Source organism: Salminus brasiliensis, chromosome 15, assembly GCF_030463535.1.
Source record: "Salminus brasiliensis chromosome 15, fSalBra1.hap2, whole genome shotgun sequence".
Classification (NCBI taxonomy): domain Eukaryota; kingdom Metazoa; phylum Chordata; class Actinopteri; order Characiformes; family Bryconidae; genus Salminus; species Salminus brasiliensis.
In genome coordinates, this window is record NC_132892.1 from 20724839 (window position 1) to 20751454 (window position 26616).

Here is a 26616-nt window from a genome sequence, read left to right on the forward strand (position 1 = left end):
ACACAATGCACAGCTCAGCCCTGTACCAAACAGGCCCTTCTTTTCGCTCACGTTGTCTGCAAACACACGACGTTACGGTGCCATTTCCCTCCACAAACAAGACCCCGACACCGCTGCCTATTCCGAAACCTACTTTCGGTCACAGGTGTCGTGAGTCGTGGTTGAAAGCATCAGCCCGTGGCACCGTTGATGCAGTCAAAACGAGAACCCGGCCAGTTTATAAAAGCCATTCAGAGTCGAGGGGTGGGGGTTGAAACACACACGAGAAGCTGGTCTATGTTGATGGTCATGAGGACTCGCCACAAACAGCCGGGGAGTGATCGTCCTACGCTGGCGCATGCGCAGTGGCGCAGCCAGACTGTTCCCCAAGTGTTTGAAACTACCCGGAGGATCTCCACGTTTGGAGCAAGTAATGCGACATAGGAGGCGTTTTCGCTACGAAAAGGACAGCTACACACATCTTTTGGCCGGCTTTTCTTCTCCACCTGGCCCACTTCGTTAAGCCCCTTTTCGCGAGCCATGTTTCTTTTTTAGCTCGGAAGTTGTGTCGGATGCTTCGTAGGGTGGTCTCGCAGCGGGCGACACACGCTAACCGAGCTACTCGGACATAATAACAAATGCGTTTTGTTTGGTCGACGGAGGGACTCGTTCCGTGCATGTAAAGTGGACGATTGGGAGCCGAAATGTTGAACACGGCCAGCTGGGACCCGCTACACGTTGCCAACTATGTGGCTGAATATCTGGACTTGGTGGAATCGCTGCCGTTCGACCTACAAAGAAACGTGTCTCTCATGAGGGAGATCGACTCCAAATATCAAGGTAACGAGCTGCTGTGCTCGACGGTCTGCATCCCCCGTTGTTTTGGCTCGTGTAGTATCGCTAACTGGAGGGATCGCGTTGGTGGTGCTTCTTTTTGGGGGTCGGGCTGCTGCGGAGTGCACACAATAGCTCCCAGCTTTCCACAGGGAAATCTGTATCGATTCTTGGGGCTGTGTTATCTTTCTGTATTCGGTGGGGTTGCTTTGGCGAAACATCGCAACAACAAAAAAATACGAGTCTGCCTCCTTTCATTCAACAAAGGTGTCGTCAGTGGACACACACACACACACACACACACACTCGGTTTGGGGAGCATGGCGGGTTTCTTCCTGCCCTCTTCCCCACTTTGTTTTCGGTGTAGTACCGCCGTGGCTTTTGTGTTCGCCGGTCTGACCGAGATTGTGTGTGCTTTTGGAGGTGTAACAAGGCTGCCAGATCCGCAGTTGTAAGCTATGCTGCTGCCTGTCGTCGTGTTTATACTTAGAAAAGCACTTCAGCAGAGAAGACGGACCGTTTTTTAAAGGAGGCTAGCCGCTGCCTTCAGGTTCACCCGTACGTTTAATGCCGTTGTCGCGGTGTTTACTCTGTTTACATCGGCTCGGCGCATCGGCCGCCTCCTAAATGGAGTATTACAAGTAAGCGTTTCGCACGTTATCGTACTAAAACCGGACCCCGGTGGCCACAACTTCACACCAAACTGCAGAGTTGCAGGTAAACCGCCTCTTAAATCCCTCGGTCTGCGCTTCCAGCGCTTTGTCGCTCAGTGTTTGAAAAGAAAGTGCGTCAGCTCGTTTGAGACTGTGGGGCAGAAATGGGCATGAAGCGTACGCTACGGATTTTATTTGCATACTCGACAGGCTCCGCCCCGGTCGCCTTCTGATTGGACGGTAATCCTTCCCGTGGGCGGGCAGCCGTCACGTCAATTAGAAGCGATTGGCTCACGGAGTTATCCCTCCCTGTTGGCCACGCCCATTCCGGACGCATTAAGGCGAGTTCGAGGTTTCCCATTGGTAGCCCGATGGTAAAGAAGGCGGGCCTCTTGCGTGTATTGCGCGAATGTGATTGGCTGTATGTTAATGCCGTGAAAGGCGGAGCTGTGTCTTGTGTTTATGCTCAGAGTGTTTGAAGCCAAGTTCTTCACTTGAAGTTCAATGTCAAGGCAGGTCTTAAAAAGAGCCCAACGCTTTAAAGGGCATGTGTTAAAGTCTGATTCTCAAAAAAGTGGAAGTGGACGCATGTCTAATGTCTGACATGTTTATTTCTGCTTTCCTGTAGAAATCCTCAAAGAGCTTGATGAGGCGTACCAGAAGCACAGCCAAGAGGAGGACCCCATCCAGCGGAGGCGCCTTCTGCACTGCATCCAGCGAGCCTTGATCCGAAGCCAGGAGCTGGGCGACGAGAAGATCCAGCTGGCCAGCCAGATGGTGGAGCTGGTGGAGAACCGCAGTCGGCAAGTGGATGGTTTTGCCGAGCTCCTGGAAGCCCACAGCGAGCCTCATGACAATGCAGCTGCTGCTTCCATGACCGCCATAGTTCCTGGGAAGAGGCGGGAGGAGGAAAAGCGCAGGGAGGAGGCCATGGGGTTGGTCGACCGACTGGTGGGCGGCAACAAGCGCTCGAGGCGGCAGAAGGCCAGCAGCAACGAGAACCGGGAGAACGCTTCCGCCAGTCACCACGACGAAGTGGTCAGCATCACGGGCAGGGAGAAGAGAGCCAAGACATCGAAGAAGAAGAAGAGGTCCAAAGCCAAGCAGGAAAGGGAGGCCTCGCCAGCTGACCTGCCCATTGACCCCAACGAGCCCACCTACTGCCTCTGCGAGCAGGTGTCCTATGGAGAGATGATAGGTTGTGACAACGACGAATGTCCCATCGAATGGTTCCATTTCTCCTGTGTTGGGCTCAATCATAAGCCCAAGGGGAAGTGGTACTGCCCTAAATGTAGAGGGGACACAGAGAAAACCATGGACAAAGCCTTGGAAAAATCCAAAAAGGAGAGGGCCTATAACAGGTAGCTGCATACCTGTTGAACTGCACTGCAATGTCGATATTTATATTTATTTGATATACATATATATAAATCTATTTGTTTAACACTAGAAGGATCCACCTCATTGTTCCTACATGTCCGTTTGTCACCTCAGTACAAAGTTCTATGTGAGTTTTATCACCTAGCAAATAGCACTAAAGGGCTTAAACTGAGCCTTTCAAGTTGAAGGGTCCGAGATGCGACTGCGACACTCTCGAAGAAGTATGCCGTTTGAATGTGAATGTCAGATTTGTGCGTTTGTCCCTCTGTCATTAGATGAGCAGTATGGTTGACAGAAGTGTTGTGAAGAAGTTTTGTGAAGGCACTTGCAGCATGTGGCTATCATTTGTTAAACGTTTGACCGGAGAGGTCTTCATGTCCGCTAATAAAACGAGTAGATCTTCTTGTCGTGCTTCATTCAGGCTGCTCACTGCAAGCCTAAGAAATGTGGTTCTTCCACTCTGCCTGACCACTACAGAAGGTCATCTTACTGGATTTCATAGTTCAGTGAAATGGCTCACTAGAGCCTATGTGGTTGCCTTCTTTGTGAAAACACCACATATACAAACACCAATCAAACTACACAGATACTGTACATGAACTTCAAGGTGTATTTTGTTTTGTTTTGTTTTTTACAATATGACACATGAGAGGCATGTCAACAAACATCATGGAATATAAAATCACACTTCCAGGCATGTAACAGCACACGATACAGCATAATTGGTGAGGGATCGCTTGTAGGTCAGTTCCAAACCAGGCACAGACAAATGCAACGATGGCAGGCCAGTACCATGTCAGTCCAGGGGAGTTTCACTCCATTTCTTAAAAAAAAAAAAAAAATGAACCAAAAAAAAAAAAAAGGCCCTTGCATATATTGTTTAGTCCACGTTTCTATGGCAACAGGCCAACATCGTATTTGGTTACTTCTTGGACAGAGAGTGGCCAGGTGGTCAAGGCTGAATAGGACAGAACAAGTACTCCAAGGGGGAGGGGGGGAAGAGAGATGGGGTGTGGTAAAGTGCATTTGAGCTGTATGTCGGTGGGCGTGAGAGACGGAGAAAGAAAGGAGAGGGCAGGGTGCAACGAGATGCTTCACAATTCACGCGGTTAAACTAGCATCACACAAAGTTCTGGATTCTTCTGAGAGAGGTCAACTGTCCCTCCAGCTCTGCTCGACGATGGCGGACACGCGCTTCTCATACTCGCGTTTGTTCTCCTGGTAGAGCTGGGCCGCCTGGCTGTTGGCCGGACTGTTTGGGTTCGGTTCGTCAAGCAAAGACTGTGAATGGGAAGCAAAGAGACCACATAATACAATTATTTCCAAATAGTATCTAGAATAAACTCGATGGATCCACTGACATTCACAGAAACATTAATTAAGTAATTAACTAACAATAGCGCTAGATCGGTTTACCTGGATTGAGGTAAGAATTGATGAAACGTCATAAGTTGGGCTCCATCGATTTTGTAGAATATCGAGACATATACTTCCATCTGCATATACTGAAAAAACAAAGGAAATGGAAAATACAATATGCATCATCTAGAAACGTTGCATTGCCTGTTTTTCCTCAACCTTCACATTTTGGATGTACCCTTTAATCTAAAAAAAAAGAAGAAAAGCTTTTCAGGCAAACAAAACACTTGCTGAACATCCAAGAGACGAGGAAACGTGACGATACCATTCGGATGAAACATCTTCGAAATGAATCGGACTGTGGGTGGTTTGTTGGGGTATTCTTCTGTGAACTCTACAGTCAACTTGAATGTACCTGCCAAGTCAGGACAACGTGCAGATGCAAAAAAGTATTAATAGCAGTGCAGTTTGTCAATGCTGTCGATAGAGGCTGCACATTGTTCTAAAATAAACACTTCTGCATAGACACTTGCCATCTTCGAAGGGAGTTCCCTCAGGTCTGCAAAGAAAAACAGGGGATCAGGTCATTATACCTTAAAATTACACCTACAGGTATCAAGAATCTGACCAATGCACCTGACAGACTCATAAGGCCTAGCTATAGCATAGATAGAGATATAGTGGGGGCGTTCATGTACAGGAAGTCTACAGAAGCTACTTTAGTGCAAACCTCACACCAACACCTGGCTGTCTTGGCTGATCGATTACGTTACAGGCAAAGGAAATCTGCTCTACTGAACTATTTCTTTAAGATCTAGAGATATCAGACTGGATCAGACGATTTACTGGATCAACACCGAGAGCAGACTGGCTCCCAGCCCGCTTACCCAAATATAACTGCGTTCCACACCATGATGTTGTTTTCTGAAGGGGCACCACTAACTCCGGCTGGGGGGTCCTCTTGAAGTCTGGCTTACCAACATAAAAAAGAAATCGTGTCAGTAATAAAGAAGATATCAGCTCAAACATCTCGACACAAAAGCGGACAACAATAACAACAACAGCAGAAGAAACCACTGAAGTAACCTGAACCTCCAACCCAACGTTAAAACGACGCTAAGCTAAATTCGGACGCGGACTCTTGTTGGTGTTTCCCTAAAGCCTAAACAAGCGAAGCCGATCCAACACCAACGTCTACGGTTCAATAACAACGACGACCTAGCCGATGTTCTGTGTAGCTAGCTACTAGCTAAATAGCCCACTTTTCCCTCTCCTTACCCGAACACGTCGACATTTCCCCACAACACACGCTGACATTTAGCTAGAAGGCAGCGGTAACGTTAAGCTAAGCTAGCCTGGATCCGACCGCAGTAAACAGCGGCTCCCTACGTGAACTCCTCGACTAGCTACTTCACCTTTTAAAATCCCTCATGAGTCGTCTTCTTGCCGGAGTTGACATCGCTACGGGGTTGATAAGGGTCGATACAGACTTTCAACGTTAAAAACAAGCCCTTTAATTCCCAGAAAAACACCCTCCTCTCAGCTTATAGCCAGCTAACCCGATCCCTCGGCCTCCGGGCGCCTGCTAATGTTTAGAATCTGCTATGAAGATTTCAACAGGGAATTACGGCGCGTACCATCTCTGTCCAGGGGGGGATCCGTATGTCTTGTTATCATTATAACTACCAAAAAACTAGCGAAACCTTCTTAGAAAGGGATTAAATATCTATTTCTACTTGTATTTCTTCACATGTGACCTACGATATGCACGTATTTTTTAAATAATGAAGACAACTTGTGAGCGATGTGGTGCCGTACCCCCCTCTAAACGGACGCGCGCAATGGACGGTCCGTGTCTGTAGGTGGAGTTGTAATGACGCAGTGAAGGTCGACGCAGACTCCAGATGACAAGAGTGTGTCCGGACACGTGAGATTGTGGTGTGGGGTGGGCGCTGTAGCTTCGGAGGGATTGATTGTAATCAAATAGCAGCTTTTGTTTACTCGTATGCAGGCAAAAATAATTAAATAAATAAATAAATAATCACGTGCTGCTATTTTTAGTAAGGGTATGCTAGGTGATCGTGTGGATCACGGACTGAGCCTGAACTGAAGTCTTATTATTTCACGTATTGCGGTGTCCTGATCATTCCCTGACCTCTGAGAGGAAAGGTACACAATCCTACCCAAAGCTCATCTGGATCATACACGTGGACTAGAAAATGCAGGCAGGACCTCCACTCAGGACCGCCAGGGCTGGGCTATAGATATTCAGCTTTTCAGATTTGTTGGATTAGCAATGCATGTATATCAGTGGGTGTAACTTTATTTGGAAAGTGGAGGGTATAATGATGACATCTGAGCCATGTTAGATAGGCAGGCAGTTGTAACATTAGGAGTCCTGCCCAAGGACTCTGTCTGGTCCAGTATGGTGTGTTTGCCCGGCAAGGAAGCAAACCCTAGTCTGCCACAGGTACAGTAATGCTGTTAGCCACTACGCTCCTCAAACACTACAAATTGTTGATTGATTAATGACTGATGACACCTTTCATCAAAAGGTTGTACATAACAGATGGGTAACTGATTAAGATCTCCTGGTACCCATGGGCTTATGATTATGGTGCCCTCTGCATACTCTGTTCCAGGACCCCCCCCCCCCCAAAAAAAAAAAAAATCATGTGAATTGCAGTATGCTCCAGTCATCTCGATCACTTGGCGTAAGGTGGTCAGGACCTTCAAAATCAACCCTGTTTAATATCTAATATTGTAGTCTTGGCTCAGGCAAATTGTGATGTTGACATGTGGTGTGAATAACCAATAGGTGAGCTCTCTCCAGAACCACATAAGAAGCACCTGGCTGTCCCTGTTCATTTAACCACAGCCGTGTCCACATTTTCCTAAAAAAAGGAAACTACTCACTCACAAGGACAGCTGTGACCAAAAGCTGCTTCTGTTTCTGCTCCATTGTTCAACAGTTTCTCTTTTCCATCCGAAGCATGATGGGAAATCATTTCTAAAGAATCCAGGTGCAGTCTTGCAATTAGTTACCCTGCAAGATTCTCAGTTCTTGCGAAATCATTTGTGAGTAATGACAAACTGTCTTTAGAGTGTGTGTCTTCTAGAGTATGGTTAGCATAAATCTCCTGCATAATTATTATTATTATTTTTTTTTTTTAAAATAGAAACAAAACATTTGCAGTAACTGGGTGGTTGTTTACTACATCCCCCTCCCGTAAAGCAGATGGCAGTATGGAGAACAAGAAATCCTTCAAACGGCATCCGCCAATAAAATAAGAAAGCCTGTGATTTTTGGGGTTTAAATAAGACCATCTTCTCCAAAATCCTTTCTAATGATTTTCTAATGAACTACAGCTGATGTGCTTCACTTGACTGCCATTTTAGGCAGTTTAAGTACTAATAAATGTAGGGTCAGTTGGAGCACCCCCAAGAATATTGCATGTCTACGAATAACATAAAAAAACACATTTTTTTTCAATTGCATTTTAGTTATATTATCCCAAATTGTTTGTAATATTGTTCAAATGAAGATCAAACATCCATATACTAATATATCTAGCTCTATATCTAATCTATCTAAAAAGTAAAGGGTTTTCACTGGGTGTCCTAATGTTCTCATGACTATATACATGCATGTCTAAACACACGCACGCCGGTACAGAAACAATTAAAAATAAGATGTCTTAAGTGCCATAAGTGTCAAAAGATAAGAGGAATGCATTGTGAAGTGAGTCTCAAATTTTATATAACACTGCATTGAGGAGCCAGCCATGTTCTTACAAACCAAATGCTTTACAGTCAGAATCCATTTGTACAGAAATCCATTCAACTGAGCTTCTTACAAAACATGAAACAAGGAAAAGAAGACAAACACAAAAAAGTTCCATACAAAACTTTTCATAACGATAGTGCCAAGCTACATAGAAAAAATATATATATTGGCACCAAGCCTTAGAATCAAACACAGTTCATATAAAAATCCATGAATCATCAAACCATACAAAGAGCATTCAGTCCTCATACTGCTGTGGAAAGTGGGGGAAGAAATGTACATCGCCAAGAACGAATCACCCAGGCTAGGCTACCGCACAAACATACCATAAAATGAAGGATTCAGAAAAGTCTGATACAAAAACAAAGTCCCCTTTGGTACAATGAAAGGGCTTTTCCCCAGAATTCATAAAACAAAAAATTAAACAAACACCACTTCTCACTGTGGCCTGTGATAAGGTGCAAGAGCGAAGTCAAGCTAAACCACTGGGGTTTAAGGCGGCCGGTGGATTAAACGACACGCAACCACTTATGCTCAAACGGACGGAGGGCGGATTGATTCCAGCTGGACGGCGGATTGCCTTCATGAGCCGTGAAACAGCTGCATGGCACTCAACACCTCCTGATCGTAGTGCTGCTCGACCCTTATGGTCGTGTTGTGATCATGGCGGTTGTTGACGTCTTCCAGGTCCTCCGCAGTGTCTCCAAAACCGTGGTAATACCCATAGTGCAGGTGTTCGCTGGAGTCAGAGGGGAACGCGCCCCAGGACGGCCTGTAGGACACACAGCTGCTAGGGCTGCCGCTGAGGTGCAGCGAGCCACACATATCGCTTCTATTCTCCATATGGTCAGACTCCGTGGGGGTCGGGTGGCAGAGCCCGTTTACGGCGACGCCGTTGACAGCAAATGTCTTCTGTTGCGCATGACCGTTCTTCAGACATGTGGCTGTGTCTATGGTGCCATCTGTCATTCAAAACAAGACACAGGTAAGAGAGAGCCAGGCAGCCTCCGAGTGTATGGTGAAAGATGGGGAACAGCTGAGGACTTGTGTGATGCCAGTTCAGACCAGGTTATAATGCTCTCCTAAAGTTTCATTTGATGATGTGTCTTCAGAATCACTCAGGAAACATTTTATACAGAACAAGATTGATCTTACAGGAATAGCTTGACCAAATATGACCAATATACCCACCAGTGATCCACTGGCATTTTAATTTGCTGTTCCTAACGTTTCATTTTTTTTAAAAACTATTCTACTCAAACTTTTCAGTTTGACATGGTATTTGCACATTTTTGTCCACTTGTAAGAGGGAAAAAGTTTAAACTGACCATTAGAGGGAGACAAAGGTCTGTCCAGAACTACCAACCATTAAAATGTAAATATTTACATCTCGTCCAAGCTAGAAGGTGGCATTTATTACACACAGTCACATCAGAATATAATGACCACCTACCTAATAGTGAGAATAACCACCTACGACACTATCAAGATACTGTATTAAATGATGGAAGGTGGTCATTATAGAGGATAGCTGCTCCACAGTGATGTATCCTCTGCTCTGTACCACTTGCTGGAGTCGTCATTATCCCTCTGCACACCACTGGACCTTAACTACAGTGCGTCCTTTGCCCATGACGATTTCCTTTTTGCCTCCGCTATAACGGACTGGTGCTCTCGCTTATTTATACATGCATCGAACATGGTCACATGGCACCTGCAACGTCCCAGGCCTAGTTAATTCCAAACCAGAGCTGGTCATAATATTCCAACAAGACTGACAGTGGGCGAAGGGTGGTAGCAGCTCAGAAAGCGCCAACTTCACAGGATGTTCTTGAGCTACAGTAGCAAAGGTATACAGAGAATGGTCTTCTTGCACACAGAGTGTCTTCGAACAGCAGGACAGTGGGACACCATGGGCCATTGATGCCAGAGGGGAAATGACGACTCTGGCAAATGATAAAGGACACGTTCCATCACCTAATACAATATCGCTAGTGTCATCCGAGGGCGGTTAGGTAGGTGGTCATAATATTCTGATAGGAGTGTGTGTGTGTGTGTGTGTGTGTGTGTGTGTGTGTGTGTGTGTGTGTGTGTATAGTTGGGGTGAGTGATTTAATTCAGCGTAGTATTAATAATTATAACCATTTAGTAAAACATAAAGAAGAAACTTTACAAGAGCCAACTGAAAGGGCTGGGCCAAACCGCATTACCTTCAAAGATGAGGTGAAAGATCCCTTAATATTAAGTGAGCTTTAAAACTTGAACAGGACAAAATAGTGCAAAACTAAACCATAGATGTGACCGTTTTTTATGCCACTTTATGTCTATTAAAAAAGGATAAAAATGCATACATATGAAGGAACATTAAACATTATCTTCTTATCTTATATTTACACCGCTCTTTGTACATGTATGGAGTAAAGTTTTACGCTGTAATATAATTAAATGCAGGCTGTTTTGATCACAGATGGCCCTACAAACTATATTTTCAGTGTTTTGAAACTACTATTTGACTACTACAAAGGTTTACAGATTTCTCATGGTGATTACAAATAGGCGTAGGAGTTTGTGCAACGCCAGGGAACAGGCATGGATGCCTCAGAAGTGGCCTTCAGTGTTCGTGGGGTGGGAGAAAGGCTCTCCATGGCAACACTGTCTTCATGGCGCTCACTGTCAGTAGGCATTGGTGGAAAAGGTCCAGTCCCACCTGATTGACTGTCTGAAGCAGGTTCCACAGCCATGCTCTCCACCTCCCCCACCGATCCATTGAGTGTCTTCAAAGGGAAATCCATGCCTGAACAGAAAACAGTCTGAAATTAGTTACATGCACATTTTTTCTGCATAAAGACAAATTACATAATTTGGACATAATTAGAGGTACATGGTGGCTCTAATGAGTAGAAGACGAACCGATCTTCAAAAGATATGTAGTTTAGGGGTCTCTAGTGAATAGAGGTCTTTGACCTTTGTTGGCTTGTTAGGGTTATGGCTTGTCCACAGTCATTGGAAGTCCTCAAACCTTGTCCCAACAATTAGTAGCCCAACACTCTGAACATTAAAATAACTGACGCCCATGAAGCAAGAGGGCTATAAGGAGATAAGACACCAAAATGTGTTTTTGGTCACCTGTTCCTCAACTTATAAATAAGAAATTGAGAGAGAACACTGAACAACTCATAGGATTGCTAGAAAGGCCAATTAAAACCCTCATTTGACTGCAAAAGACCTAGTGGGCACTGAAATAATGGTGCACTGTTCTCTGAAGAGTATGTTCAGAGGAAAAACTGGTGCAGAAATTCATGAAAAAAACTGCAAAGCACTGTAATAATTCTAAAATAATAATAATCATCATCATCTTCCATGAAGCAAACTTACTGTCAGTTCTTGCTTTTTTGATGTGATTTGGCTCCGAACAATCCAGAAGCCTCTTTCTATTGGCTACCCCATTAAGGAGACTTCGGCCTTGGATAGGGGAGTGGTCAGTACCATTACGGCCAAACCCATTGAGCTGTCTGAGCTTATTCTCTGCATTGGACAGGAGCTGAGCGCACTCCCGGAAGCCTTGTACACGGGCCAGGTCGGCCGCAGTCAACCCATTTGCGTTCCTTAATCTGCATAGCGAAGAAAACTCAAAATTAGAGTGGAACACGCCAACAATGTTAAATAAGACAGTAACAGGGGAAAAATATTTCAATCAATTAATGACTGCCTAACCTTTCCCTACTATGAGCAAGGTAAGAAGTTTTAATTATACACTGCAAAAGGAAAAAAAAATCATATTGCACTCATGGCCTGAGGAATTCTAAAAACTTGAGACATACAGGCTGTCCAAGACAAAATGTCTTCAACACAAACACCAATGAAACACTAACTGTGTATTACTCACAGAGTAATAGGGTTTGAGGTTCAGCCAATTTTTAGACACTGCAAGTATGATAGCCGTGCATTAGGCAACCAGCTAATTTTAGAATCAGGAGATTAGAATAATGTAAACAACCAAAATACTCCGGGGCAAACGTCCTCAGCACAGGCCAACAGTACATAGTTAAATCCATCTGCAGTGTTTAAAACAAACAAAAAGATTGTGTTATTTTTTTTTTTTTTTTATTAATTCAGGAATGAACCTACTCCTGTGAATATTTTAGAGACTTAACAGTACATGCTTTTTATATATTTTAACTACAAATAATTAAATAGTTCCTTTGTTAACCATTTGCTTATTCTCTTACAAAAGAATCTGACAACTTAGTTTGGTTACATTTTTTTTTTTATTAATCCATACTAAAATGTTTTTTATATATCCTGAAATTATGAAATGGCAATTTAATTAGTAGCTACATTAAAATACACGTGATGCTAGTAATTAGTAAATACATACATCTTTCAAAAGTCTTTCAAATATAAAAAAAAACATTTTAAATGATTACAAAACAATTATATAATAAATAATAATTTAAAATATATTTAAACAGTAAGAATACTTATTTCTTGATTCTGAGTTGGAAAAAGGCTAATGCAAATGTCTCCTTAGTGCTGACTGTCAGCAGTTGGATGTTATTCAATTCCTGAACAGAAATTTCATCTATGGAGTTTAATGGCAAAAATGTGCAAAGAGGAAAAAACAAGTAGTTAAAACATTAAAGTAAAAGTTATTACATTCTTAGATTGCTTTTGAGAAATGATTATGATAAACTACTAGACAGCCTTCAAATTCACAAAAACTGAAATGAATTCTTGATGAAATTCTTTAATTGAGTAAAAAAGGGTTTATTTAAACTATATATTTAGAATAAAATCAACATTGTGGGTTCCTTATATGGCAGCTTCTAAAAGGGCTGTATTAGTGGGTTCATTCATGAATTCAGTCTTTCTGTCCCTCATCATCTTTCACAATCTTAGAGATAAATACAATTTACAGGGAAAACAAGTCCTGAGCACAAAAGGAAGACAACGTTAAACAGTTTTTAAAAAAAGTTTACAGCATGACTGGCCTGCTTTTACCAGTTTCTACCTAAAAGAAAAATTCCCCAATTATTCTGAAACTTTTAAATACCTCCGAGGGCATTCGTTTATTTAAATCTGCTGAGCTACAGAATTAAGACTCCCACCACATTAAACAATGCCAGACAATGATTGTAGCATGTAGCAAATAATCCGATAAAAAGCTAGTATTCTATACGTTTAAACAATCTAATTACAGTATTTAAAATAAAAATATGAATGGACATCTATAAATTAACATCTAATACACCCTCTACATTGAGACACTTATTGACACTGAAATCAAGGACAAATAAGAAGAGCAGATTGCTGTTTATATTTGCTTTTTACAGAATGTATATGTAAACAATTTAATGCACATAACGTAATTACATTTGAATAGTAGAATTAACAAATGTAACATTGGGGTTGGTAAAATAAAATATATTTAAACCAACATTCAGAACTGATGTAATCTTTCCCATGTAGATTTTATTACTATTATATCCATTTCCTTTTTACATTTTGTCTTCATGTACTTTCCCCTTAAAAATATACTACCGCCTGTGACAACATTGAGAACTGCCAACTGACCAACTCGAGAAGCTTGTACCAAAGAAAAATACTATGTCTAAGAGTTAGATTTATTAAGTACAGATTTAATATAAGTAACAGATTTAATAAGTGACCTAAATCATTAACTTTTTTTAAAGCAATAATGCAGGGAATTAAATGCATGATATACAACAGTATAATTTTATTCACTTTCCTGCTCTGACAAACCCCAACAAAATAATAATAATAAAAAAAAGATAAAATCACCAATAAATCAATTGGTTTTAAACTGAAAGTTTTTAAAAATGTAAAGTGTAACTGAATCTTGCAATTTATCCGATTAAAATAATCAAAAAGGAATTTTTTGGAATTTTTGGAATTTTGGGTTCACACAGATTTTCAATCTTCATGTACATATCTGCCTATGGCGATACGCAAGCAATTTTAAAACACAGAATATGGGACTAAATCTACTTATGTAGAATTACAAATTTAATTAAAATAAATGCAAATATTTTATTGCAGTATTGTTGACCCTCAATCCATTACAACAGATGATAAGAAACTATGTTCTTGAGTCATTGTCTGGCATTGAAAGTGAAGTACAGTCTGAAAAAGAAAGGTTTTGTAAGACAATTGTATACCCACAATGTACTCTACTACATTTGCCCAAGGAAGCATTTAAATGCTTTCAGCATCCCTATAATGCTTTGCTTTTTTATTCTAAGCACCTGAGGATTATAAACAAGTGTACCTTTCCTACACAGTGGTAAATTTATGCTAATGTCTAAACAATATCATAATTACATATTTTACCTTTTCAGACTAAGCTGAGCTTTTCCTACAAAATAAAAAAAAATATCTAAGAAAAATCATTAATAAAGCTAATGCTGTCTAAGCAAAGCATGCAGGTCTAAACAATGCTATCATTACTGCTCTCCTAAAAAAACAAAACCAATCACCGCAAGAAATACCTCGACAGTTTGCCAGTGTGTAGATACTGAAGGAAGCGATAGTGAGAACACTCAATGCCACAACTGTAAGGGTGTTCGCTGAAGCACGTGTGGCAGATTCAGCAGTTTTTGGAATGCTTCCCCCCTTTCTGGGCTTTACTTGAGAAAATCAAGTCATGTTCAAATTCAATGGCTGCAAAACATTGAGATGTGTAGGGGTTTTCCTTCTCTGTAATGGTTCACAGTGTAGCTTCAATATATATATATATATAGTTTTTGTGAACATGCTACTTTCAGAAAAGAGTGACATGATCTCAATTATGTCAAATTCAAAATGATTCAACATTGACAAGAAAAAAAAAAAAAAGAAGAAACACATTTGAGAATCCTATTTGCACATCCTATACTTTTCTGAACAATTTTTAACTTCACTAACCAAAAATGTATAATTATTTGCAGGTTAGACTGCAAATAATTACAATTTCATATGAAGCTTGAGGGCTGAAAGCTCATTACAAAGAGAAGAAGGAACAATACAATATTTTAATATTATCATGTATTGTGAGCTTAATGGAAAATGTGTTAAATACATAAATTCATTTGTTTTGAGGGATCAGAGCCATAGGCCTCATGCGGCAGTGACCTATACAGGTCACAGAACTGGTTAAAGCTAAATGAAGTCCTGCTGCTTCTAGACTGACCGTCTTTATTGTTGCCCAATAAGACATTAATAGAATATATCCTAGTTTTTTACTCTGAATTGAACTTGCTGATTAGAATATTAAAGGAATCGTTTAATAGCAATTTATCACTTACCCCAGACGCTCAAGTCAAGACAATATGGGTAAATACATGTATACAATATGAAATACATAATTAGTAAAACAGCATGGAGTGTTTTACATATGAATCTTAAATTGGAACAGTTCTCACTCAAAATGCCTCAATGCCCTTATATTCTGTTTGTATAGACTGAAGTCTTTGCTCTAAGCCACTTTGATTTGTCTGTATAAAACAAATGAAGATTTAAGTTCAGACATTTTCAGTCATTTACAGAGAGAACATTGGTGACCGTTTAAGTTCAGTGTGTATGCAATGTTAGCCTAGTATCTCAAATGTAAAACTAAAGAAGCAAATAAACCCAGTCAACCCGTCTTTGCAAATCAACCCAGTTTGACAGAATTAAAGCCTCCTATTGCTGACTACTAACTGTTCTTGGTCACATACTACTAGCAACAAGTAATCAAACCTTTTATAAATTTTCCAAAAGGCTTTTACTTTACCCATCACAAAGACTTTAAATATGTGCTCTGAAACCAAGTTGATGAAACAATCAACGACTGCAGAAATTCAAATTGTATTAATGGACAATTTCTAATACTGCTCATCTATGAACCTCTAGGAACAGAGCCTGGAGATATAACAGATGCATGTAAAACATTTTATTTAGACATAGCCATGGCGAGTTGTAAGTTTAGGGCAGTCACTACCTGTTAACCATGTATGGATGTAGATGGCAGGTTAAGCACCTTAAGATTTAACTGCCCATGACTTGGCAATGTCTATAAAAGAACTTAATCCAACATTATAGAAATTCTAATAGTTGTGAAACTGGAACTAATACCCAATTAGAATGATACACACTACAGAGCAGCAGCACTTCATTTAGCTATTCTAAACTACTTTATTGTAAAACTGTGCACTGTGTTTTTCGTACGCTTCTAAAAAGTGGCAAACATCAACTTGTATTGTGTCAAAGACCAAAAGTAATTCTGTGGTTAACTCTCAATAAAGTAGATATTTAACAAATAACCCTCTGGGATAGGCTGCAAAGTTTTAATAGGTTTTTACAATAAATCGTAATAATTCCTTTGCAAACCTCAATTTACACTTCAGAAGAAAAGTGTCATTAATAATCTAAACCAAGAATGCTCCAGGCTTTCGCCAATATTGAATGTTTATGTATATATGTTCCAATGCCAATACATAAAAATACATATATTATAAAATGCAGCAACTGGGATTACATCTATCTAGACTAGTAATACAGCATTTATAAAAGGCATAACAGCAGACATGTTCTGCTGAAGTACAATAAATACTAATAAATATTATTTGTATTTATTTGTTATCAATACAAAACAATATTTGTATTCAATACAATAAATAGAAACTGAACTAGCAGGTATGCAGATCTCTTCAGCAACATTTTGGAATGTTAGAATATCAGCCAGCCTTTAAATATTTTCAGTCTGCAAGTGTCTGGTCCACACTTTTCATCAGAAGAATACATCAGGTTTGCCATTTAAAATAGGCAACGTAGTACCCAAATTAATCTCTATTGAGTTTTCTCTGGGTTGGAGTAAGGATTTCTCAACAATGGCAACACAGAATCCTGAAATTCAGAAATCTGTTTTAGGATTATCTGTGAAAAAGGTTTGTGTTTAGCATAAGCTAAGAAGAGTTTATTATTTAGTTTCATGAGATGTAATATGACACTCAGTTTAAGTCTATAGACAGAAGTTCCCAAGTACACTTCTTGAATGTTATCCCCGACCATCAAAAAAAAAACAAAAAAAAACCCAGGGACACCTTTAAAAATTAAGATGCAATTTTACACATGAAACCCAGTTTGTACTGCCTGTCAATCGGTCAAGGCAGATTAACTGAATATTCTCCTATTCTCAGTACACACGTACATAACTATACAAATACAATGTGTGTAAATGGGTTAATGGCACAATGTGCATTTTATAGCACAATCTATTATTCTGAAAAAACATTACATGATTATTTGGGGGGAAAAGGGTAGTCAGAATTTGTTGTTTTTTTTATAAAAAATAAAATAAATAAATAAATAAATAAATAAAGTTGGACCATCACACTACCTGACTATATATGCAGCCTAAGTAAGGTTGTTTAGTCAGTCAAGACGTCAAAATCACAATGCTTAATTTTTTAAAGCGCTTTAAAAACAATAACTAATTGCAAAACATCCATGTAAAAATTATCCTTAAATGTTATGCTGCATTTATCATTTTCGTGCATAAAATTGATCATTTTAATTAAATTCAATAATGGCTCTAAATGAAAAACTCCCAAACCAAAAGACTTAATAATGGATTTTGGAAATCATTTTACAGATGTTTCACTTTCATTAAAATACATATCTTCATACTGAATCATGAAGAATTGTGCATAACCAAAGTTATACTTATAACAAAGTTTAGGTTAGTAAATATCCTATATCAAACTCCTTGTGTTTAACATTACTGCTAATGCTTCTGTTAACCACAAACCTTACTTGCTCACTTCAACCTTCTGATGTAGGCCAGTCAATGTATTAAACTCAATTTATCCATTTAATTTAGATACATAACCACTTAACATTGCCAATTATTTATCAAATAAATTACAGTACATATTAAATGAGTATTTTATAATGTGGTGTTTATCTTTAATCTTCTAGTTATATTTTAATCTGATATTGTTGAGTTCAGTTCATTTTATTGTTTGTATCTCTGAAAGTGCAGATTATCCATTTCATCACCAAAATACCTGAGTGACAGTATAACAAAAATGAAACCTCTCACCAGCTCAATAAAACTGGTATTTTCAAACTGACCATACTTACGTACTACTTAATAAATGGTAAATGGAGGGGTTATGTTGATAGAAACTTGCCACATCTTATTTAAAACACAACAGAAATGAGGGAGTGTCGGGCCATCTACATTTGTTAGACCTGTTTTTATATTTGACAAATGTTAACAAATGTAATTAATTTAATTACATTAATAGTGTAATCACAGTTTACAGTAGTGTTGTAATCTGGTATTATCTTTACAGCCAAGAAAAGAATCCCCCAAAAACAAATTCCTAAAAATGAACAATGAGCTTTCCTCTCTTCAAGTATTAGCAGTAAACACTTCATTAAATTTAATGACACATTTAGTTTAAGTAGAAACATAATGCATGCATTTATAGTGTCATAACACATTATGATAATTAAAATTGTATAACAAATGCAAATGCACAGTCCACCTAGTCAGTTTCCCTAGACCAGAAGGTATTGACTGTAGTAGTCAGATCACCAACCTTAACCCTACACCTTACTTAGACTTCTGTCATCAGAAGGTAAGCTTAACTTGTCCAGGATTTCCCATCTTAAGTGGATAGAACAGCATCAATCTTATTGAACATAATACTCAATCAGTGAATAAGAAAAACAGACCAGAAGTTATTTTAAATTAAGGTTACTTAAGACAGGTTACTAGTTTGCTCAGGTCAAAATAGCCATTTAATCAGAAAATCAGAATCATAAAATAGTGTCACTTATTCAGCCTTTGTTTGTGTGTCAAGGGAAACAAGGAACTGTGCATTTGTTTTTGTCCACTTATGAAATAGCACAACTCAATCTCATATAACAAATTTCAATGTATAGAAGAAACTCAATGTTACCTTTAGGTGGAATCATGGGTACAGGTTAAGACAGACACATTCATTTAAATGAGGGAACTCCACCAAACATGTTTGGCTTGCCAAATGCTAAGAGCCTCTTCGTTTTTACACAGCAGGGAAACTTAAATCAGAGGATGGCAGCTTGATTCGTTCCAGACAAATCCTTACCGCAGGGCCAACCTTCTGTTGGGTCTCTATACGCAGGGGTGCATAGCATAATTAACTTACTAATTTATTTAATATTAAATGTAAGCTTTACCATAAAAAAGAAAGCGAGATGGTTAAAGCTGGTAGGAAAGGGGCATGGGTTTTAAGAAGCAATATGCAACCTTTAAGACCTTAAACATAGTGTTTACATCAACCACCAGAAATGGGGAGAATGTGATCAGTGATTCTAAGCATGATGGTTGGTTTCAGCCTTTCTATAACTGCTGATCTGGGATTTTCAGCACAACAATCTTTAGAGTTACTCAGAGTCAAAACTGGACATCAATAGCATGGCTCCATGGACCTAACTTGCCTTATTCAAACAGTTGGTGGTGTAGCGGTCTGGGGAAGGTTCCCAATCCGACATGAATGCCACAGTCTTCTTGAGTACTGTTGCTGACCATATGCATCCCTTTATGGCCACAGTTTACTCATCTTTTACTGAGTGCAGTGTAATTCAGAGGCCTTCCCAGTCACCAGATCTGAATCTAATAGAACATCTAAGGGACGTGATAGGCTAGGAGATCCACAGCATTAAAAAAAGCTCTTGAAAAGTCTACAGGAATTGTGTTGCATGTGAACATGTACTAAAAACTCAAAGTAATGCTTTAAACATCTTGTGAAATCAATGGCGCGAATAACTGGGGCTGTTTTGTGAGCAACAGGAGGCCCTACCCAGTATTAGTATATTAACAGGAAACTCAGTCAGTGTAAATAGGACCATAGCCCCTGTGTACCCAAAAACCAGCTGGCTCCATTTGGTGAAAGTGTCCAGGCAAATCAGGCTGCCAGTGACTTGAGGCATTCTACTTCTAAACCATCTGGCTCTTTTAAGCTGTAGATTTGGGGAAGGTGGAGGTCCCTTTAGGACATTGATGTTCCATGAATAACAACAAATATGAAAACTAAGGAAAAAGCAGAGGGTGACTTACTCCGGTTTAGCACCCGATATCAACAGGGCATTGATGCACTCCATGCTACCTGCCCTTGCAGCTTTATGAATGGGGGTTTCACCCACATAGTCCTAAAACACACAGCAGAATCATGTAATATGTCTTTATTCACAAGTAAAATATTCCAAAATAACATTACTCAAACCTGAACCTCTAGGCTGATCGCAATGACCTAATCTGGCCTCCCATGTCAGTTTCAAGATCCATTTCCACAGTTAGACTGGATTTTGGCATTTTTTGGGGAGGCCAAGGCGGTTCTTGAACAAGAAAATCTAAGGAGCACATTCACATATTCTAGCTCAGTAATCCAGAGCTAAAGCTTTTAATCAACATTTAGAAAATGTGTACTGGGCAGTAGTTTTACAGTGACCACTTTAGTAAAGATCTGAACGTAAAGCCCGCCTTCACGACTGTAACAGGATTAAGACAACACTACAGTCTACAGTCTGATGAATTATTTATTAAGCGCTGACAACAGTATCATTGAGAGTGCACTTAGAGGCAGCAGCTGTCATCTTAATGCAAGCAGAACATTTAGGAGACAGAGCCAGTGCCCACCAAGGAAAGGGTGAACTCTTAACCCTGACTCAACCACTCCCCCTAGGGACAGGAAAGCAGACATGCTGAACTAGTTGCTCTTTAGAAACAAGAGGATAATGCTGCAGAATGTAGGTCAAACTGCACAATTATAGCACGCTTGGTGCTGCAGCAGGCAGGTCTCTGCTCAGACAGCCCCTGAGCAACCCTCCTGCTGTCCTCCTTGTACAATGTGTATGTCTTATGCCTTAGTTACATAGTGTGGGGACATTGTTGTTTAAGCATTTAAGCAAATGAGAGACTGTAGATCATTGCAGACCTATGGTCATTTTGGATGACCCATCACTTCCACTGTTCGGCTGTTAAAAATAGAAAATAGAAATAGAAAATAGAAAAGAGGCCAACAGCCCTAAATATTATTATTAAATATTAGGGCATTAGTGCTCTGAATATCTGTGGTGTGACCTAAACCCTTTTAATGTTCATCCGAAAGTTTCCACATTCAGTTACATCAGCATTCTACAAATTGTCACATTTATGGATTATTTATGGATTATTATTGCAGTAAAATGAACTTGCTAATTAGCTAACTGTTCTAACCTACAGATGATGTGTCAGTATGGATGAGCATCAGGCAAACATCAACAGGAAATGCTGGATATTGGAGAGAAAAAGGAATGTGATCTAATTCTGTACCAACTCTAGCCTGCAACACTGTGTGAAGCAGAGTGTTTAAGCATGATTGGCTACTTCTGAATGTTAAATGCTAAAATGTTAGAACACTTTACAATCAATCAATCAATCAATTGATCAGACTGTAATGTCACAGCTACCTTTCTTTATAATTTATGATGTCACAAAACATAATTTGCATCATATTCCCACTGTATTGTATTGAATCACATCCTGTAAATGATTTGTGCAGTTGTTGCAGCATTATCATCATTTACTTCTATGAGTGGGTCTAATGTTTTGGCTTATCTGTGTATCCATATGCCTGACAACCAAAAGACAGACATCTGCCAAAGTTTACAGAGCTGTCAGTCAAAGTCATGGGATGATCCTGTGCAAGAGGATCAGCTTGGTAGAGATTTGCACGGATCACTGTAAAGTAGACAAAGAGGTTGCTAGGTAGCTTTGGTTTGGGCATTTTGGCTCTTACATAGTTACTTCTGGATGAGTTGAGGGTGAGGGTTGGAGGCAAGTGGGCTTACATAGGGTCAAAGTGTCTGTAGATTAATCAATCAAATATCAGATCTTTCTAGGAATGACAGGGATTCAAAAGATGCTTCAAATGCTGCCTCCCCAGTGATAAATGACAGGGCAGCCACACTTGCAAGACGTAAAAATGCTGCCTTTACTGTTGGATGCACTGTGAAAAGTGTGCTCAAGCGGGTGCAACACTGATTTGTTTAATCAGAGTAACAATAAATGGCGACCGAAGTGTGTAGTATATTCTTATACACATGCTTGTGCAGGTAGGGGAAGTCATTTTGCTTATGAAATTGTTCACATTAAAATAAGTGCAACACCTGCATGGAGAAACCATGCGATTCCTTGTGAAGTCCATTAAAGGCAAAGAAACCGCCACTTTCTTTGTCATTACAAGGTTAAAGAAAGTGCTAAAATTAGGCAAACATACAAAATTAACCATCCTCATTCCTTTAACATACTCTTCTGTTTTTGGTTAGAATTTTTTTTTGTGTAAACACTGCACAAAACCAATATACACTCTGGCAATAAAAGGTTTTTCCAAGCAAAATGAGCCTCACATTATGTAATACAAATAGGTTGACTCCGCAAGTGTAAACACTGGTCTCATAATAGCTCACCTTGATTGCCCTTACCCATTAGAGGCCCCTGGTGCAGCACAGCAATTTCCCAAATGAACAGCATAGCCTGTCACCACTGCAGTTTAATATGCATTATTTTCTCCATTTCTAAAATAATGGATTAGGGATTAGGGTGGTCAAAAAGGTGAATGTTTTATGATGCTCAAATGAGGAAAATAGAAATAGAGGCATTCCATGTCACATAACCTAAAATTTGTCCAAAACAAATTATGGACACCACTTTTTACTTACTTTACATTGCACTGGTCCTAAATTGAAACGTCTTAAATTATTAACTGATCCAGCCTTACTAGTAAAACTGAAATAGTCCACATCCTTAAGTGTATGCTGTCTGATATGGTTTCTTAATAATAAAACAATTACTGTAGCTCAAACTGTGGGTCTAGCAGCAACTCAGTTTTGTTAATCAACTCAAAATAAAGGCTGTAGGTAAATTTAATTTCACTGTTAGGACCCACTTTTTTGACCTACAGCATTAGGAGTTGGTTTGCTGGTTTGGCCAATATATTAATATTTTTTGTGGGCTAGCTGTGGCAAAATGATTAAATGGGAAGGAAACAACATAGTATTTAGAAACTGATTGCTAAGGTTTACTACTTTGAATTGGACTACCTCAACTGTTGGGACATTTGAAATCCAATACGCACTCAATCAAAAGATGTAACCAGGAGCAAAGTAAAATGGGCCTCATTCCCCAATATCTTCCTAAGACTTTTAAGAAGTGGAAAAAAGTACTAATAAAAAGTCTACGACAGATAACTTATAAAGTGCAGAATTGTTTACAGCTATGCCCTTGTAATAATGGAGCTCAACTCGCCACAGGCCAGACTTACAGTGGCACCTACCTGTCTGTTGATATCAGCGCCCGCCTGCAGGAGCCATAAGAGGCACTCTGGGTGTCCTCCAAAAGCAGCAATGTGTGCCGGAGTCTGTGCAAACCGAGACGTGATTGCGTTCACCTCACATCCAACCTGCACCAGCCGCAACACACACTCCAGCTACAGCGGGGGGGGGGAAAGAACAAAACAGAACAGAAACGTTAAGTGCTTTGAAGCAGGGATTAGAGCCGGCCCTCGGTCAGACAGCAGCATTATTTGAAACACGCAATGGAAGTCTGACCTTGGGGAAACTAATCCAGGTCTTCCTGGAGAACACCCAAAGGGGAAGCAGGAAAAACACAGGCATGCCACAATTCAACTCCCACTAGATAACGTGATAAGGAGAGCTAGGTGCAGTGTGGATAAGTGTAGCTGAGAATTCAGGTTTATTGGTCAGTGCTCTTCTTTGAGGATTATTAGCCAGGCACAAATATGGGAATTCTGGGCCAATGCTGGTATTCCACATTTAACATGAGTAGACTGGTCAATGCTGATACACACATTTCTACAACATACAAAATTGGGCCTTGATTCAAGGGGATTAGCATTATTTTTAAAAAGGCATTGATAATTTAGGAGAGGCCTGGTTGTTCAAGCCCTCAACACTTAAAGGCATTATTTGCAGGCAGTCGTGTTCTGACTGGCCACAGTTGTTCAAAGCTCGTGTTTCTTGGCCAGGTTTCGGCGCGTGGCTTCAGCAGCTGTTTGGCTGTTTTAGGACCGAAAGCTATAGTGACTCATCGCCTAGTCTTTTGGCCGTGCTTTCCCATCATCACATACAAAACTTTCCAACATGCCAGACACCTTCTTTTCTTCTTCAGACAAACACGCTTGCCAAACTCCTCCTCTTTGATCTGCAGACAGACACGGCAGAAGCGCCCAACACTGCTCCTAAACGTCTGGCTGAGGCATGAAACGCTGGATAACCTGCATAATTGAAGGATAAGGTTTGGAGGACAAACAACAAGAGGTGCTGTGAGCTGTTCGGCTTGCCATAAATATCACGTCGTAAGGGACGTTTGTTGTACAAGATGAAAAACAAACTGATTAAGCATAACCTACACAAACTAAAGAACACATCGAGTTCTCCCGAAAAGCAGCTCCCACTCAGCCTTGAACCATGGCACACTTTTCACCACTACTTTTTTTTTTTTTTACTGGGCTCTCTGCTCAAAGAGTTTCTCTGGAAACTTCCGTTAAGGATAAAGACTAAAAATAGCAACAGGCTGCTGAAGGTTTTCCTTTTTTTTTTTTTTTAAAGGCCATAAAAAATGTAAACACCTCAATGCAGTGACAGAACACTTCTGAATAAGCCTTGAATCGGTTGATCATTCAAATTATATGTCCAAATGTTTAGACACCCCCTCTTCTAAGGTATATATATATATATATATAAGTTATATATAAGAGGTACTGGTAGATATTGCAGTACCTCTTGAGGGGACAGTGATTCTATCCTCACTGGTTAGAGCGCTGGATCATTGATCAGCTAAGTTGCCCCAGTTAGGCAACTTACTTCTCCGCTCCAGGGATGCTGTAGCATGGCTGACCTTACACTCAGAACCTGGATTCCCAAGCTGGGATACATGAAGAGAAAAGCTGTTTTGTATTTTTTACATATAATGAGTGTAAAATATATATATTAAAATATATTTAATATTAAAAATCCCAAGTTAAATATAGCACCAATCTGTTTATCAGTATTGCAGGATGTAGATGAAAAATATCAGATATTGGTATTGGCACACAATTCCCATATTGGTGCACCTCACACTTCGCTACGCCAAATGTTAACTTCAAATAAGTAAAATCTGGGTTCTCCGTGGCCTGGTGCTTCTGGTGCTTCAAGTCTCTGTGTAAAAAGCTACAAAACTTCAGTGTGTGTTAGTCTTTAAACAAGCTGCTCAAACTCAACTTCTGGTTTCAGAAAAAAAAAAAGTGCAATAAATGTAAAAGTTCCATTAAACGTCTGTAACGACAAATTATTTAGAACTGGCTTTTACTGGTTGTTTAAACATTTGGTTTCATAACCAAAAAATATATATATTAAAATATATATATATTTTTTTTAAATCTTCTTGGTATTGCAGATACAAATGCTGTGTGCAAGTGCCAGTATCAGCGCCGATACCGATACAGTCAGATTACGTCGGATTCTGTATAAAGTACATTAATATGACAACCTGAGGAATGCCTCTCAGTAAACAAAGTTAAAATCTGACACAGTGCTGTTCTGGCTTTGAGGATTTTAACAGTAGGAATGTGATGGATGGGTATCGGGGGATTTATACAGTATACAAGATGACGATATTTCATCATATTGAGAAGACTTCTGTTATTGTGATTGACAATATGCCTTTCTGAGCATATCGAGGATACTGTTAGTGCTTTAATGACACTGATCAACTGCAGGTTTCGTTACCAACAGCAGATGTTGAATAATACAAATCACTGTATTCCATACAGGAGAGTATCTGAACAGTAGTTTTTAAGAACCTGTTACTTCTTATGTATTTAGTCTGTGATCAGAATCAGAAATACTTTATTGATCACAGGAGGAACATTGCAGTTGTTACAGTTGCAACCGTTCGTGTAAGAATAAACACTATTAATAAAATAAATTTAGTAAAAATTAAAAAAAACTTGAAAAATGTACATGCATATATAAATTATATGAATACAGTAAAGTGACATATTGGTAATAACTGTGATAAATATGGAAAAGTATTGCACCAGAGCTTATGAACACATTAAATTTAGATAAGATAATCATTTATTAGCCACATTATTATAGTACAGTACTATTACAGTACTATTATTATTATTGCACATATGACCAGTATAATTTAAGTATTGCACAGCTGAACTGTAGTGTGAACCTGGCACTGAGGGAGGAGTTGTAGGGTTTGATGACCACAGGTAGGAATGACCTCCTGTGGCGCTCTGTGGTGCATTTCGGTGGACTGAGTCTTACACTGAACGTGCTCCTGTGTCTCATCACCGTGTTGTAGAGAGGGTGGGAGCCATTATTACATGTACCGTGATAAATATCATGTAGCTACCATAAAAAATAAAGGTCTTTCGCCCAGCCCTAGCTCGGAGGCTGCGAATGAACGCTTTCTCCACACCAGTGGAAACGCCCGGACACCACAGGACCAGACCTCGAGGTTTGCACCCGGGGTCCAAAGGGCCGTTTTTCAAACCGCAGTGTTGGCGCCTCGCCTACCATTGGCCAGCGGCTCAGCCA

The 26616-nt window shown here is 39.9% G+C and overlaps 3 protein-coding genes across 4 annotated transcripts in view; 1 reads left to right on the plus strand and 2 right to left on the minus strand.

Annotated features, from left to right (window-relative positions):
• The first annotated feature begins 308 nt into the window (after positions 1-308).
• LOC140535737 (inhibitor of growth protein 1-like) lies at positions 309-3248 on the plus strand. Its single transcript, XM_072657198.1, has 2 exons — positions 309-819; positions 2095-3248. The coding sequence occupies exons 1-2, from the start codon at positions 684-686 to the stop codon at positions 2829-2831; spliced, it is 873 nt and encodes a 290-aa protein (XP_072513299.1). The 5' UTR covers positions 309-683; the 3' UTR covers positions 2832-3248.
• Positions 3249-3442: 194 nt separating this feature from the next.
• Positions 3443-5804, minus strand: LOC140535417 (ubiquitin-conjugating enzyme E2 A-like). 2 transcript variants are annotated; one of them, XM_072656781.1, is made up of 6 exons: positions 5621-5804; positions 5093-5173; positions 4739-4764; positions 4531-4620; positions 4263-4351; positions 3443-4127 (listed from the first exon to the last, which is right to left on the minus strand). In XM_072656781.1, the coding sequence occupies exons 1-6, from the start codon at positions 5662-5664 to the stop codon at positions 3999-4001; spliced, it is 459 nt and encodes a 152-aa protein (XP_072512882.1). In that variant the 5' UTR covers positions 5665-5804; the 3' UTR covers positions 3443-3998. The 2 variants fall into 2 exon arrangements, with proteins under 2 accessions (XP_072512882.1, XP_072512884.1); XM_072656783.1 differs by having other exon boundaries at positions 5093-5177; positions 5621-5678.
• A 2136-nt stretch (positions 5805-7940) lies between these two features.
• Positions 7941-26616, minus strand: part of ankrd10a (ankyrin repeat domain 10a) — a 19572-nt gene continuing 896 nt past the window's right edge. The window contains exons 2-6 of the mRNA XM_072656896.1: positions 23337-23489; positions 20081-20172; positions 11368-11603; positions 10700-10786; positions 7941-8954 (exon numbers count right to left, since the gene is read on the minus strand). Coding sequence (XP_072512997.1) covers positions 8575-8954; positions 10700-10786; positions 11368-11603; positions 20081-20172; positions 23337-23489 — 948 coding nt within the window. The 3' untranslated portion in view covers positions 7941-8574. The remainder of the gene's footprint in view (positions 8955-10699; positions 10787-11367; positions 11604-20080; positions 20173-23336; positions 23490-26616) is intronic.

What these genes read in the sequence shown, in the direction of transcription:
- LOC140535417 (XM_072656781.1), bottom strand. Translation starts at nt 5,664, where the DNA reads ATGTCAACTCCGGCAAGAAGACGACTCATGAGGGATTTTAAAAG. An exon ending in GGGAACTCCCTTCGAAGATG is followed by an intron (nt 4,621 to 4,738) that starts GCAAGTGTCTAT and finishes CTGACTTGGCAG; the next exon opens with GTACATTCAAGTTGACTGTA. An exon ending in GAAGATGTTTCATCCGAATG is followed by an intron (nt 4,352 to 4,530) that starts GTATCGTCACGT and finishes TTGTTTTTTCAG; the next exon opens with TATATGCAGATGGAAGTATA.
- LOC140535737 (XM_072657198.1), top strand. Translation starts at nt 684, where the DNA reads ATGTTGAACACGGCCAGCTGGGACCCGCTACACGTTGCCAACTATGTG. An exon ending in GATCGACTCCAAATATCAAG is followed by an intron (nt 820 to 2,094) that starts GTAACGAGCTGC and finishes GCTTTCCTGTAG; the next exon opens with AAATCCTCAAAGAGCTTGAT.